General features: G+C 48.1%; 1 protein-coding gene across 1 annotated transcript in view; it reads right to left on the reverse strand.

Moving 5' to 3' along the window:
• The window catches only part of LOC135545699 (slit homolog 3 protein-like), a 450244-nt gene that overhangs the window by 148182 nt on the left and 285321 nt on the right, over positions 1 to 16741 (reverse strand). The window contains exons 13-16 of the mRNA XM_064973499.1: positions 14730 to 14801; positions 13823 to 13894; positions 5971 to 6114; positions 5040 to 5203 (exon numbers count right to left, since the gene is read on the reverse strand). Of these exons, the coding sequence (XP_064829571.1) occupies positions 5040 to 5203; positions 5971 to 6114; positions 13823 to 13894; positions 14730 to 14801 (452 nt within the window). The remainder of the gene's footprint in view (positions 1 to 5039; positions 5204 to 5970; positions 6115 to 13822; positions 13895 to 14729; positions 14802 to 16741) is intronic.

Raw genomic sequence — 16741 nt, forward strand, 5'->3', positions numbered from 1 at the left:
GGAACGTAATGCCTCTCAAACATACACTATACAGAACACACACACACATGAACAAAGGAACACCCCCACACACAGCTATTAAACATTTTAAAAATAACACACACACAAACCTACAAAATCATTTGGAAGAGAACAGTTGACAGAAAGGTCAATTCCAGGATGTTAGTTGCTTGGAGATGTTTTGACAGAGTAATACAGGGTTGTTTTTCTGTAACTCCGGGTGTTGGATGGTTGTAAGTCTGGTTTCCATCACACAAGCCTTTCCTTGTCACCGCTGTATATGCTACTCATTCCATCTCCAACAGTGATCCAAGAGAGCCTCTGACAACGCAAGCTCCAAGAACCACAGCCCAGAACCGGACAGGGCCAGCAGGATGAGAGGCTCTGTTGGGGTCTCTTTCCTCTCTCTCTGCTGGGGAAACCACTGGGCTTGGCTCAAACACTGGCTCACACTGGCTGCCTTCCAAAGGGCACCCTATTCCCAATGTAATGCATTACTGTTGACCAGAGCCCTATGGGCCCTATGGACCCTGGTCAAAAGTAGTGCACTACATATGGACTAGGGTGCCATTTTGGATGCAGAACAAGTGCCATGCAGGACCAGGACAGCAGGGTGACAGAAAGCAGAAGAAGAAGGCGGAGGAGGAGGAGGAGGAAGATGAGGGGGAGGAAGAGGACTCTTCAACAACACGGAGGAAGAAGTGAGTATTGTAGTGTACCACTTTGTAGTCTCTGTCTGTGAAGGAGGGAAGGAACGGAGGGAAACCTCATATTTTCTCTTTTCCTCCTCTCACCATCACCGGAAAGAAGGGCTGGGGCCGTGGATCTGTCCCAGAATGCCGTGCTGCAGGCATATGGTGTGGGCGGGCCGGGTGGGTGTGTCCAGCGGTCCCTGGTGCTTGACGGAACCATGTGAGGCGAGTATAGGCGGCGGCACATGGTTAGATCAAGCACAAGAGACAGCTGCACCAGGTAGAGAGAAGAACAGGTAGGTAGACAGGTAAGTAGTGAGGCAGAGTGAGGGCCACAGGAACATCAACAGACAGGAACAGACAGGAGGAGCCAGGACAGGAAGCTGATCATGGTGACTGACTGACCACCTGGACTCCCCCCAGACAGGACCTCTTCTTTCCTCCCAACACCAACACTGTCCCTCCCCTCAACCATGCTCAATGGGCAGGGCCCCCAGAGGCCACACCGTACTGCACTGTCTGTAACCCCCCAGCATAGGGAAAGCCACAAACACAGGGACACATATAGACAGCCCTGTGTGATTACCAATTAGATGGGAGGGAGGGAGGGAGGGAGGGAGGGAGGGAGGGAGGGAGGGGGGGAGGGAGGGGGAGGGAGGGAGGGAGGGAGGGAGGGAGGGAGGGAGGGAGGGAGAAAACAATGCAAGCTCTCTGGCACTTTTTATGCAAGCACACGCACGCACGCACGCGCACACATACACACACACACACACACACACACGCACACACACAAACACACACACACACACACAAACACACAAACACACAAACACACACAGTTTATCGTGTTCCTGTTGTGCTTGCTATTGTGTTTCTGTATTGAATTTGCCCAGCCTGTAATTATGAGAACCCAGGGTTATTATCAAAGGAAAGCACCAGTTGCCTTAACCCCGTTGTCCTCTCCTCTTCTCCCCACGGGATGCCGTATCTGTGGGGCCCCCCTCCTGTCTCGACTCGCCACCTGAGAGGCAGTGACGGATGTGATTTGTGAGCTCGGCCCACACACCAATATAGACAGACACCCTTGCCTCAAGCCTTCCTCTCTTCTGCTATAAACCAGACAAATAGTAAATCCAAAGAGGTGGCGAGAAAAAAAAATATAGGCAGAGGAGGGGGAGGGGACACAGAGAAACTGAGAGAAAGAGGCAGAGGAGGGGGAGGAGACACAGAGAAACTGAGAGAAAGATGCAGAGGAGGGGAGGAGACACAGAGAAACTCAGAGAAAGAGGCAGAGGAGGGGAGGAGACACAGAGAAACTCAGAGAAAGAGGCAGAGGAGGAGACACAGAGAAACTGAGAGAAAGAGGCAGAGGAGGGGGAGGAGACACAGAGAAACTGAAAGAAAGAGGCAGAGGAAGGGGAGGAGAAACAGAGAAACTGAGAGAAAGAGGCAGAGGAGGGGGAGGAGACACAGAGAAACTGAGAGAAAGAGGCAGAGGAGGGGAGGAGACACAGAGAAACTGAGAGAAAGAGGCAGAGGAGGAGACACAGAGAAACTGAGAGAAAGAGGCAGAGGAGGGGGAGGAGACACAGAGAAACTGAGAGAAAGAGGCAGAGGAGGAGACACAGAGAAACTGAGAGAAAGAGGCAGAGGAGGGGGAGGAGACACAGAGAAACTGAGAGAAAGAGGCAGAGGAGGGGAGGAGACACAGAGAAACTGAGAGAAAGAGGCAGAGGAGGAGACACAGAGAAACTGAGAGAAAGAGGCAGAGGAGGGGGAGGAGACAGAGAAACTGAGAGAAAGAGGCAGAGGAGGAGACACAGATAAACTGAAAGAAAGAGGCAGAGGAGGGGGAGGAGAAACAGAGAAACTGAGAGAAAGAGGCAGAGGAGGGGGAGGAGACACAGAGAAACTGAGAGAAAGAGGCAGAGGAGGAGACACAGAGAAACTGAGAGAAAGAGGCAGAGGAGGGGGAGGAGACACAGAGAAACTGAGAGAAAGAGGCAGAGGAGGAGGAGACACAGAGAAACTGAGAGAAAGAGGCAGAGGAGGGGGAGGAGACACAGAGAAACTGAGAGAAAGAGGCAGAGGAGGGGGAGGAGAAACAGAGAAACTGAGAGAAAGAGGCAGAGGAGGGGGAGGAGACACAGAGAAACTGAGAGAAAGAGGCAGAGGAGGGGGAGGAGACACAGAGAAACTGAGAGAAAGAGGCAGAGGAGGAGACACAGATAAACTGAGAGAAAGAGGCAGAGGAGGGGGAGGAGACACAGAGAAACTGAGAGAAAGAGGCAGAGGAGGGGGAGGAGACACAGAGAAACTGAAAGAAAGAGGCAGAGGAGGGGGAGGAGACACAGATAAACTGAAAGAAAGAGGCAGAGGAGGGGGAGGAGAAACAGAGAAACTGAGAGAAAGAGGCAGAGGAGGGGGAGGAGACACAGAGAAACTGAGAGAAAGAGGCAGAGGAGGGGGAGGAGACACAGAGAAACTTAAAGAAAGAGGCAGAGGAGGGGAGGAGAAACAGAGAAACTGAGAGAAAGAGGCAGAGGAGGGGAGGAGACACAGAGAAACTAAAGAAAGAGGCAGAGGAGGGGGAGGAGAAACAGAGAAACTGAGAGAAAGAGGCAGAGGAGGGGGAGGAGACACAGAGAAACTGAGAGAAAGAGGCAGAGAGGGGGAGGAGACACAGAGAAACTGATAGAAAGAGGCAGAGGAGGAGACACAGAGAAACTTAAAGAAAGAGGCAGAGGAGGGGAGGAGAAACAGAGTAACTGAGAGAAAGAGGCAGAGGAGGGGGAGGAGACACAGAGAAACTGAAAGAAAGAGGCAGAGGAGGGGGAGGAGAAACAGAGAAACTGAGAGAAAGAGGCAGAGGAGGGGGAGGAGACACAGAGAAACTGAGAGAAAGAGGCAGAGGAAGGGGAGGAGACAGAGAAACTGAGAGAAAGAGGCAGAGGAGAGGGAGGAGACACAGAGAAACTCAGAGAAAGAGGCAGAGGAGGGGGAGGAGACACAGATAAACTGAGAGAAAGAGGCAGAGGAGGGGGAGGAGAAACAGAGAAACTGAGAGAAAGAGGCAGAGGAAGGGGAGGAGACAGAGAAACTGAGAGAAAGAGGCAGAGGAAGGGGAGGAGACAGAGAAACTGAGAGAAAGAGGCAGAGGAGAGGGAGGAGACACAGAGAAACTCAGAGAAAGAGGCAGAGGAGGGGGAGGAGACACAGAGAAACTGAGAGAAAGAGGTAGAGGAGGGGGAGGAGAAACAGAGAAACTGAGAGAAAGAGGCAGAGGAGGGGGAGGAGACACAGAGAAACTGAGAGAAAGAGGCAGAGGAGGGGGAGGAGACACAGAGAAACTGAAGAGAAAGAGGCAGAGGAGGGGGAGGAGACACAGAGAAACTGAAAGAAAGAGGCAGAGGAGGGGGAGGAGACAGAGAAACTGAAAGAAAGAGGGAGAGGAGACACAGAGAAAATGAGAGAAAGAGGCAGAGGAGGGGAGGAGAAACAGAGAAACTGAGAGAAAGAGGCAGAGGAGGGGAGGAGAAACAGAGAAACTGAGAGAAAGAGGCAGGGGAGGAGACACAGAGAAACTGAGAGAAAGAGGCAGAGGAGGGGGAGGAGACACAGAGATAAATAGATGAGAAAGAAAGAGAGGGCAGAGGAGGGAGAGGAGACACAGAGAAAGAGAGAAAGAGGCAGAGAGAGAGAGAGGAGGAGACAGAGAGAAACAGAGAAATTGGCGGAGGAGGGGGAGGAGACACAGAGATAAATAGATGTAGAAAGAGAAAATGAGAGGAGAGAGAGAGAGAGAGAGAGTGAGGGAGAGAGAGAGAGAGAGAGAGAGAGAGAGAGAGAGAGAGAGAGAGAGAGAGAGAGAGAGAGAGAGAGAGAGAGAGAGAGAGAGAGAGAGAGAGAGAGAGAGAGAGAGAGAGAGAGAGAGAGAGAGAGAGGGAGAGAGAGAGAGAAAGGGCAGTGCAGGAATGTGTCTCTGGTCTGTGCTCCGTGCTCCGTGTCTGTGACTCTGCCTCAGATGCACAGCCCTTGCCACGTAATCAAGTGCCACATGATTATGGAGGGATTGTGGGCGGAGGGTCTATGGAGACTGGGAGCCATCAGCATGTCACTATGCATTAGATCAGATGCCTCAGGAGAGTAAAGCATGAGGGGGAGACAGACGGATGGACACGGCACAACTGCTGGAGAGACACTACTTCTGTAGTACAGTGGGTGTTTGTCCCACGGTGCTGAGGAGCAAAAGGTTGCTGGTTGCTCTGGTAATTGAAAGGAGTCTATTGATATGCACTGTACTCACAAGGAATGGTAATCATTGTGTGTGTGTGTGTGTGCGCCTACCTGTGCAGCGGAACTTCTTGCCCTTGACCTGGCTGATGCGTTTGTTGGCCAGGCGACGGGGGTGGCTACAGCGGGCTCCACTGGTCTCAATGGGGTTGTCAAACAGGTAGTCAGCAAGCCACTTCAGATGGCAGTCACACATGAAGGGGTTCTGAGCCAGGTGGCTGGAGGAGAGATGATCAGAGAGAGAGATGGAGGGAGGGAGGGATAAAGAGATGGAGGGATAGAGTGAGAGAGATGGAGAGAAAGCAAGAGAGAGATGGAGAGAGATATGCAGAGAGAAAGAGAGAGAGAGAGAGAGAGAGAGGTGGGAAGACTGAGAATGAGTCATGCAGGTGAGAAATATGCCACTTTCATCATCATAAAAGATGATGATTCCTTTAGAAACATAAGGAAATGTATTTGCATGTATGAGAAATATTTAGATGCTTCTGTGAAAAACATATGAGCTAGACGCTCACACAACAAATACTGTATACTGTAGATAAGTAACATGATGTACCCTGGGGCTCCCAGCGGCCTAAAAACCCCCAGGAAAAACAAGCTTCAAAAATAGACGCCTCTGATATTTTCCAAGGTCGTATATCTTGGTTTTCTCTTCTTAGTCCTCTGCTTACATAGACTGAATAGAAACCATGTCTGTGTGTGTGTGTGTGTGTGTGTGTGTGTGTGTATGTGTGTGTGTGTGTGGCTACTCACAGGGTTTTGATGGAGGGGTGTGTGTGTTTTGATGGAGCGGTGTGTGTCTCCGTGTGGCTACTCACAGGGTTTTGATGGAGGGGTGTGTGTGTTTTGATGGAGCGGTGTGTGTCTCCGTGTGGCTACTCACAGGGTCTTGATGGAGGGGTGTGTGTGTTTTGACTCACAGGGTTTTGATGGAGGGGTGTGTGTGTTTTGATGCAGCGGTGTGTGTCTCCGTGTGGCTACTCACAGGGTCTTGATGGAGCGGAGTGGGGCGAACAGGCCCTTGCTGATGGTCTGCAGCTTATTGTCATACAGAGACAGCAGGCTGAGGCTCTGCAGGTCCTGGAAGGTGTTCACCCTCAGACAGTTGATCTTGTTAGCGTTCAGTAGACTAAAAGAACAAGACAAACATAACAACAGCAGGTTTGGAGATCTACTGGAGCCTGACCACTGGTCTGCGTGGAAAATGGCACCCTATTCCCTTCATAAGTAACTTTGTGCAAAGCATGAATGGCTCAGAGGAGCAGGAGCCTACAGGGCATTCAGAAACTATTCACACCCCTTGACTTTTCCCACCTTTTGTTACGTTACAATGTGTGATTAAAATTGATTTCCTTGTCCTATTTTTCATCAGCGATCTACACAAAATACTCTGTAATGCCAAAGTGGAAGACAAATTCAAAAATGTGTAAAGAATTCCTGGAAAATAAAAGACTAATAGTGTATATCTTGATTAGATAATGATTCAACCCCCTGAGTCAAGACATGTTAGAATCACCTTTGACATGGATTACACCTGGGAGTCCTCTGGGTAAGTCTCTAAGAGGTTTCCGCACCTTGATTGTGCAATTTGTACGTTATTATTTTCTAAATTCTTCAAGCTGAGTCAAATTGGTGGTTGATCATTGCTAGACAACCATTTTCAGGCCTTGCCCACTGGAGTACCGGATACCCCCGGGGGCACGACCTCTGGTAGCCCATGCGCCTGTCATCCCTGATTTAATAAATCATTTTGACAGTAACCCTCCTAAGAGTCATTCATAAACCTTTTTAATGTCCTTATGTACCAGAGCTAAGTGTTCATTTATTGGGCTTCATGAATGTGACTGAAACAAAGTTACAAATAAATGAATAACTGATTGAATATGGGGATATGAGTTAACAAACGCTATGGTCAAGGCTAGGACTGTGTCAGTGAAACGAGTGGTGCTTATCGGGTTTCCAGAAGCGCCTATCAGACCGGGAGCCTAATGTTTCTTCTTTGTGAGTTTTAATTTAGAAAACGATCTCTCTGCAGAAGCGACAGTTACAGGGATGTTAAAAACAGCTTGATTGCCGTAGCAACATCAGGGAAACTGGGCAGAAGGGGGTGGTGCTTCAAAAACAGAAGTTCCGCACCATCTTTAATTAAGCCTCTCACATCTTAGCAGACAACAAGTACTTGAGGGTTGGAACAAAAAAACAGGTTTGTGATTTGGTTCATACTGGTGAACCGGTGTTTGAGTTGTGTGATTACAATATCAACAGTCTCTAATTTCTGGTATATCTCGGCATGCAGCAGTCAAAACTACGTTTACATTGTGTACAGCTCGACGGACATAAAATGCACAATGTCTCAGGAAAGTCTGGGTTGGCAATACTCAGTGCAGAAAACAGTGGGGCCTGCAACCTGGACCTACAGGCCGTGGAGAAAACAGTGGGGCCTGCAACCTGGACCTACAGGCCGTGGAGAAAACAGTGGGGCCTGCAACAAAACAGTGGGGCCTGCAACCTGGACCTACAGGCCGTGGAGAAAACAGTGGGGCCTGCAACCTGGACCTACAGGCCGTGGAGAAAACAGTGGGGCCTGCAACCTGGACCTACAGGCCGTGGAGAAAACAGTGGGGCCTGCAACCTGGACCTACAGGCCGTGGAGAAAACAGTGGGGCCTGCAACCTGGACCTACAGGCCATGGAGAAAACAGTGGGGCCTGCAACCTGGACCTACAGGCCGTGGAGAAAACAGTGGGGCCTGCAACCTGGACCTACAGGCCGTGGAGAAAACAGTGGGGTCTGCAACCTGGACCTACAGGCCGTGGAGAAAACAGTGGGGCCTGCAACCTGGACCTACAGGCCGTGGAGAAAACAGTGGGGTCTGCAACCTGGACCTACAGGCCGTGGAGAAAACAGTTGCACACAAAAAGAGAGTACTTCAGGAGGCCAAGGGCAGGGGAGTCTCTCAAGTTGGATTACATTTCATTTCATTTATCTTGAATATTGCCACCCATTTGTGTAGGCTACAGGCCATGGACAAACAGTGGGGCCTTCAACCTGGAATAAATAGTTGCTGAAAACAGTGGGGCCTGCAACCTGGACTACTTTTTCATCATTGTTGGCTATTTGATGTGTGAATTTTCTAAAAAGTTCATAAAGAACACCTAAATACAGTATATTTAGTACACTGCATAATGAAACAATCCCCAGTAAGCTCGTGTTTTGAGGGTGGACTGACTGTATTATTGACATTAATGGGTTGGTTTTACACACAACAACTTTCTATCCAAGCTGGGAGAGAGCCGAGGACGGTTCATGCAGGTTCAGGTAGGCTATACTGGACAGTTGTACATTAAAAACAATGTATTGGTAGTTGATCAGCATGCTGTTCCATCAAACATTTATTTTACAATCTGCAATGTTTGAATGTCCCACTGCGACACTGTGTATAGTTTTGTGAATAGTTTTGACTTAAATCTGATTAAATCAAGGATCTCAGTAGGATCTCAATTTGAGCCAGTTTGCTACAGCAGGAAAATGATCCTGCAGAAACAGTACAAATCTGTGTTATCCTGCAGAAACAGGAAATGTGAATTATTAGGTGAATTATAATTCATGGACATCTGTGTACAGTAGGTGTTGATAGATTTTTCACAAGGAAATATTCTAAGTGGAAATTAAACTTAAAATACACTACACAACTTTTTTAGGGTGATTACATTAAGATCCTACATCTGTAGCTATCCTTCCCCCATTCTGTCCATTAGCTAATGCAGCCATGTTGTTAGGTGGTGGCCTTGGTTCTGTGAGCTCTGCTGTGACATCTCCACCACCACTAGACCAATCTGGTCCCTCTCTCTCCTCTCTCTCTCTACCGCTCTCTCTCTCTACCTCTCTACCTCTCTACCTCTCTACTCTCTCTCTCTCTACCCCCCCCTCTCTCTCTCTCTCTTAGCCTGCCTGACAGTTGACTAACACTGAGCCGAGTTAGTTCAATTATTGAGAGGCTTTCTAATGAGGGTTTGCCGCAGGGAAAATACACACATTATTAGGATGCTCGCAGGGAGAACTTATTACGTTTGGGAGTGATTGGAAACTAAACAGAGAAAAAAACGAAGAAAGAAAGAAAAACAAGGAAGATTTCCCATGTGTTTTTGGGATCGGCAACAGACGCTGGTTTGGGGAGTTGTTTTTATTCAAACAAACTTCTATAAGAACAGGCCTATCCATTCCAGGGCCTTATAGTATTTACTTAAACGTAGCAAGTCATTTATATCCTTAGTGTTGATGCCAAGCATACCAGCCAGCCATACCAGCCAGCCTTACCAGCCATGCTAGCCATACCAGCCATGCTATACCAGCCATGCCATACCAGCCAGCCATACCAGCCATGCAAGCCATACCAGCCATGCTATACCAGCCATGCTATACCAGCCATGCCATACCAGCCATGCTATACCAGCCATGCTATACCAGCCATGCTATACCAGCCATGCTATACCAGCCATGCCATACCAGCCAGCCATACCAGCCATACCAGCCATGCCATACCAGCCAGCCATACCAGCCATGCCATACCAGCCAGCCATACCAGCCATGCTATACCAGCCATGACATACCAGCCAGCCATACCAGCCATGCTATACCAGCCATGCTATACCAGCCAGTCATACCAGCCAGCCTTACCAGCCATGCTAGCCATACCAGCCATGCTATACCAGCCATGCCATACCAGACATGCTAGCCATACCAGCCATGCTAGCCATACCAGCCATACCAGCCATGCTAGCCATACCAGCCATGTCATACCAGCCATGCTATACCAGCCATGCCATACCAGACATGCTAGCCATACAAGCCATGCTAGCCATACCAGCCATGCCAGCCATACCAGCCATACCAGCCATGCTAGCCATATCAGCCATGCTAGCCATACCAGCCATGCCATACCAGCCATGCTAGCCTTACCAGCCATGCTAGCCATACCAGCCATGCAAGCCTTACCAGCCATGGGAGCCATGCCATACCAGCCATGCTAGCCATATCAGCCATGCTAGCCATACCAGCCATGCCATACCAGCCATGAAAGCCTTACCAGCCATGGAAGCCATACCAGCCATGTGTTTTTACCAGCCATCGGAGCCATGCCATACCAGCCATGCTAGTTTTTACCAGCCATGCTAGCCATGCCATACCAGCCATGCTAGCCATACCAGCCATGTCATACCAGCCATGCTATACCAGCCATGCCATACCAGACATGCTAGCCATACAAGCCATGCTAGCCATACCAGCCATGCCAGCCATACCAGCCATACCAGCCATGCTAGCCATATCAGCCATGCTAGCCATACCAGCCATGCCATACCAGCCATGCTAGCCTTACCAGCCATGCTAGCCATACCAGCCATGCAAGCCTTACCAGCCATGGGAGCCATGCCATACCAGCCATGCTAGCCATATCAGCCATGCTAGCCATACCAGCCATGCCATACCAGCCATGCTAGCCTTACCAGCCATGCTAGCCATACCAGCCATGCAAGCCTTACCAGCCATGGGAGCCATGCCATACCAGCCATGCTAGCCTTACCAGCCATGCTAGCCATGCCATACCAGCCATGCTAGCCATACCAGCCATGCAAGCCTTACCAGCCATGGGAGCCATGCCTTACCAGCCATGGGAGCCATGCCATACCAGCCATGCTAGCCTTACCAGCCATGCTAGCCATGCCATACCAGCCATGCTAGCCATACCAGTCATGCTAGCCTTACCAGCCATGCTTGCCATACCAGCCATGCTAGCCTTACCAGCCATGCTAGCCATACCAGCCATGCCATACCAGCCATGCTAGCCATACCAGCCAGCCATACCAACCAGCCATGCTAGCCATACCAGCCAGTCATACCAGCCATGCCATACCAGCCAGCCATGCTAGCCATACCAGCCAGCCATACCAGCCATGCCATACCAGCCATGCCATACCAGCCAGCCATGCTAGCCATACCAGCCAGCCATACCAGCCATGCTAGCCATACCAGCCATGCTAGCCATACCAGCCATGCCATACCAGCCATGCTAGCCATACCAGCCATGCTAGCCATACCAGCCATGCTAGCCATACCAGCCATGCCATACCAGCCATGCTAGCCATACCAGCCATGCTAGCCATACCAGCCATGCCATACCAGCCATGCTAGCCATACCAGCCATGCTAGCCATACCAGCCATGCCATACCAGCCATGCTAGCCATACCAGCCATGCCATACCAGCCATGCTAGCCATACCAGCCATGCCATACCAGCCATGCCATACCAGCCATGCCAGCCAGGCAGGCAGCGGGCCGTACTGCTGTGTGTTTATAATATGCTGATGTCCACTTTACTGGAAACACTCGCTGCCATTCCAGGAAGAGAATGGAACCAATTTCTCCATCATTCATTCCCCATCCATCCTCCAAATCATTACAGTGTGTGTGTGTGTGTGTGTGTGTGTGTGTGTGTGTGTGTGTGTGTATGTGTATGTGTGTGATTCAACAAGCACAAACAGCCAGCAGCATTAAAAAGCAGCAGATTTCCTGAAATTAGACCATTAAACACAGTCATTATGTTTGAGCTACGTTTCCATGCCTACATCAATAAAACTAGGTGTGAGAGATCTGCTTTGTAATCAGGTCCAATTTAAATGTTAATGACGTTGCGTAAGGTGCTCCCTCTCCGGTGAAAGAAACAACAAAAGCATTGTTTCATCCCTCTCTTCCCCCCTGACGGCCACACATCGGCCCAAATGGTCCATTTTACACTCGAAAAGGGGTTTGAGGTTCGACTCTCTCTGCTTCCCTGTGATTGACTGGTTTTATGAAGCACAACATTAACTATTGCATCTCTATGTGCTCTGCATCGTAACCCTTTTCCAGAGTGAATTGGCTTTGTGCAACACACAAACACACATACATACACACAAAGATAGTTTCACACTTCTGTGAAATCAAACTGTCCACTTAGGAAGCAACACTGATTGACAATAAATGTCACATGCTGTTGTGCAAATGGAATAGACAACAGGTGGAAATTATAGGCAATTAGCAAGACACCCCCAATAAAGGAGTGGTTCTGCGGGTGGTGACCACAGACCACTTCTCAGTTCCTATGCTTCCAGGCTGGTGTTTTGGTCACTTTTGAATGCTGGCGGTGATTTCACTCTAGTGGTAGCATGAGACGGAGTCTACAACCCACACAAGTGGCTCAGGTAGTGCAGCTCATCCAGGATGGCACATCAATGCAAGCTGTGGCAATAAGGTTTGCTGTGTCTGTCAGCGTAGTGTCCAGAGCATGGAGGCGCTACCAGGAGACAGGCCAGTACATCAGGAGACGTGGAGGAGGCCGTAGGAGGGCAACAACCCAGCAGCAGGACCGCTACCTCCGCCTTTGTGCAAGGAGGAGCAGGAGGAGCACTGCCAGAGCCCTGCAAAATGACCTCCAACAGGCCACAAATGTGCATGTGTCTGCTCAAACATTCAGAAACAGACTCCATGAGGGTGGTATGTGGGCCCGACGTCCACAGGTGGGGGTTGTGCTTACAGCCCAACACCGTGCAGGACGTTTGGTATTTGCCAGAGAACACCAAGATTGGCAAATTCGCCACTGGCGCCCTGTGCTCTTCACAGATGAAAGCAGGTTCACACTGAGCACATGTGAAAGACGTGACAGTGTCTGGAAACGCGGTGGAGAACGTTCTGCTGCCTGCAACATCCTCCAGCATGACCGGTTTGGCGGTGGGTCAGTCATGGTGTGGGGTGGCATTTCTTTGGGGGGGTCACACAGCCCTCCATGTGCTTGCCAGAGGTAGCCTGTCTGCCATTAGGTACCGAGATGAGATCCTCAGACCCCTTGTGAGACCATATGCTGGTGCGGTTGGCCCTGGGTTCCTCCAAGACAATGCTAGACCTCATGTGGCTGGAGTGTGTCAGCAGTTCCTGCAAGAGGAAGGCATTGATGCTATGGACTGGCCCGCCCGTTCCCCTGACCTGAATCCAATTGAGCACGTCTGGGACATCATGTCTCGCTCCATCCACCAACGCCACGTTGCACCACAGACTGTCCAGGAGTTGGTGGATGCTTTAGTCCAGGTCTGGGAGGAGATCCCTCAGGAAACCATCCGCTACCTCATCAGGAGCATGCCCAGGCGTTGTAGGGAGGTCATACAGGCATGTGGATGCCACACACACTACTGAGCCTCATTTTGACTTGTTTTAAGGACATTACATCAAAGTTGAATCAGCCTGTAGTGTGGCTTTCCACTATCATTTTGAGTGTGACTCCAAATCCAGACCTCCATGGGTTGATACATTTGATTTCCATTGATAATTTTTGTGTGATTTTGTTGTCAGCACATTCAACTATGTAAAGAAAAAAGTATTTAATAAGAATATTTCATTCATTCAGATCCAGGATGTGTTATTTTAGTGTTCCCTTTATTTTTTGAGCAGTGTACATCAGTAGTACTGACAGTAGTTGCAGAGAAACAAGTCAAACAGTCCCTTAGGAATCTCAGCTGAGCCGTGAGGTGGAGAATTATCAGGAAAGTAAAAACCAATAGGCTACAACGTTCTGCTACACATAGAAACACAACCAATAGTGTTTTGGTCATTAGTTCTAGGTTGTTTTTAAGGAGATGTAAATGTGGCTCATTTGGCCAATATCTCTCGTTTACTAATGGTGCTGGCTGAGTGGATGGGCCCTAAAGGGTTACGCACCCAATGCATACGGACGGCCGGTACATTTCTCAAATATCTTTCCGGTCACTTGTCTGTTGCCAGATTTTCCAAAGGGAGATCCTGTGTACTTACAGCAGCTGCAGAGAGACAAGCCCATCAAACAACCTCTTAGGAATCTCAGCTATCTTGTTCCCGTACAGGACCCTGTGGAGACACATACATAGTGCAGACATTGTAGATGATCTCAACAAGGATGGATCAGTGTGTGTGTGTGTGTGTGTGTGTGTGCCTGCGCCTGTAATTCTACATGTATACTATCAGTTTCCCCCAGTACTCCCATTCCCAGCCTGACAGTACATGACATGTACACTTATATTTCATGACAATCTGAGCAAATGAAGTCTCTTTCAGCCCGGTGCTGTTACTGGCGTCAGGCCTCCAGACACACAGTCTGTTTAGCAAATGGCTGCCTATTCTCTATATAGTGCACTCGTTTTGACCAGGACCCATAGTAGGGCACTTAGTAGGGACTAGGGTGCCATTTTGGATACAGACCACAGACATAGGAAGATGAATCCCCTGTCCTGTCTGCTGATTGGCTATATTAATATGCAGAGGCTTGTGTGTCCGCTGCTGTCTGTCGGGCGGCGTCTTTGTCACATCACTACAGTGATTTAAAAGGATTCTTTTGTTAAGCTCCCACCGTCACATGACTATTTGTACACCGTTTAGCCTAACCACTGTGTTGTGCTGTTAGACACTGGGTTCTAATTTTCTTTGCCATGCTCCACCTGGCTGTCCTACCATCTTAGAGTCAGCTGTCATGGATGAGACACCGTGCCACCACCACCAGACTCTAATTATCTCCCTGCCAGTGAGACTGAAGACGTCTTTATTTATTTCTACACTGTGTGTGTGTGTGTGTATGTGTATGTGTGTGTGTGTGTGTGTGTGTGTGTTTGCATGTGTGTGTGCATGTGTGTGTGTGCGTGTGTGTGTGTGTATGTGTGTGTTATGATGCAGCAGCATATTCACTTACAGTGAAGTCAGGGAGCGTAAACCAGTGAAGGCGTCAGCAGCAATGTCAGAGACTTGATTCTTGCTCAGGTCACTGGAAGAACATTGGAGATAGAGAGAGAGAGCTCGAGATCACAGCAAAATCACAGTCTGCTTGAACAGAGCAATACTCAATCATGAAGTATCAAAGTCAAAGGAACTGAATAATATTAAGATAGACAACAGATGGAATGAAAGTAGTGAGGAAACCTAACAAAAATTTGTTTTGGAAAAAAATAAATAAATCCCTTTTAGACAACTTCCAGGACTGTAATAGTGGAGGTGTAAACTTGGCAGTAGAAAACCTAAACAGTATATTTTGACCTCTCAGCTTCCCTATCGAATCTAAAAATGTCAAGCAGACAACCTAAGAAAATGAACAACAATGGCAAATGGTTTGATGAAGAATGCAAAAACTTAAGAAAGAAATTGAGAAACCTATCCAACTAAAACAATACAGAAATACACAACGGAAAAAGATGGATCAGCACATCAGAAATCAGCTCAATGTATTTGAAGAATCCATAGAATTGAACCATTTCTGGAAAATTTCTGAAAAATGAAGAGTTATCTATCAAAAATGGAGATGTGTTTGAATAAACCACTTTTCCAATCTTTTTTCACTATAACAAAGAGCAAACAGCAAAAATATATGCATGATCTTAGAATCAACTATTAAAGACTACCAGAACCCACTGGATTTTACTATGACATTTTTTTTTTTTTTCTTTCTTTATATCCCCAAAATGTACATTTTGGGGATATATAGAAAGAAAAACAAAAAAAAACAAAGAAAAACAAAACGGAGCGTTCTCTTGTTCACGCGCACCAAAAGACTAGAGACCTTCTGAGTGACACATAGAAAGAATAGGACTACTTCTTCATTTCTCAAAATAAAAACATTGAAACATTTCTCAAGACTGTTGACATCTAGTGGAAGCCATAGGAACTGCAATCGGGGCCCTAATAAATCAGGTTTCCCATAGAAAAGCATTGGAAAACACAATGACCTCAAACAAATGTTTCCTTGGATGGATTGTGCTCGGGGTTTCACCTGCCAAATCAGCTATGTTATACTCACAGACATTATTTGAACAGTTTTAGAAACTTTAGAGTGTTTTTTTATCCAATACTACCATGCATATCCTAGATTCTGGGCCTGAGTAACAGGCTGTTTACTTTGGGCAGGCTTTTTATCCGGACGTGAAAATACTGCCCCCTATCCCGAAGAAGTTCAATTGGCTTCTTACCAAAATACCGTACGGCAGACCACATATTCACCCTGCACACCCTTATTGACAAACAAACAAAACAAAAGCAGTCTTCTCATTTGATTTTGGCATGAGGGTCTTCTATACAAACTGATGGAAAGCAGTGTTTGGAGGAAAAACATATGCCATTATAAAATCAACGTACACGAACAACAACTGTGCATTTAAAATTGCCAATAAACACACAGATGGTCATGGGGTGCGACAAGGATGCAGCTTGAGCCCCATCCTTTTCAACATACAATATATCAAGGAATTGGCAAGGGCACGAGCAGCATACAGCCTCACCCTACTGGACTCAAATGTCTACTGTTTTCAGATGATCTGGTGCTTCTGTCCCCTACCAAGAAGGGCCTATGGCAACACCTAGATCGTCTGTACAGATTCTGTCAGACTTGGGCCCTGAGAGTGAATCTCAGTAAGACAAAAATAATGGAGTTCCAAAAATGGTCCAGTAGTACCAAGACAACAAATCAAAAATGTATCTCGACACCGTTGCCCTAGAGCACACACATAATTATACCTACCTCAGCCTAAACATCAGCACCACAGGTAAATTCCACAAGGCTGTGAACTGTAATGGCTTTCTTCTACCTCCTTCTCTGACGAAGAGGTGGAATAAGGATCGGACCAAAATGCAACGTGGTTCGTTCGACACATCTTTAATGAATAAGAACACGAACAATACAAAACAACAAACGTCGAAAACCGAAACAGCCCTGAC

Source organism: Oncorhynchus masou, chromosome 9 (assembly GCF_036934945.1).
Source record: "Oncorhynchus masou masou isolate Uvic2021 chromosome 9, UVic_Omas_1.1, whole genome shotgun sequence".
NCBI classification, from domain to species: domain Eukaryota; kingdom Metazoa; phylum Chordata; class Actinopteri; order Salmoniformes; family Salmonidae; genus Oncorhynchus; species Oncorhynchus masou.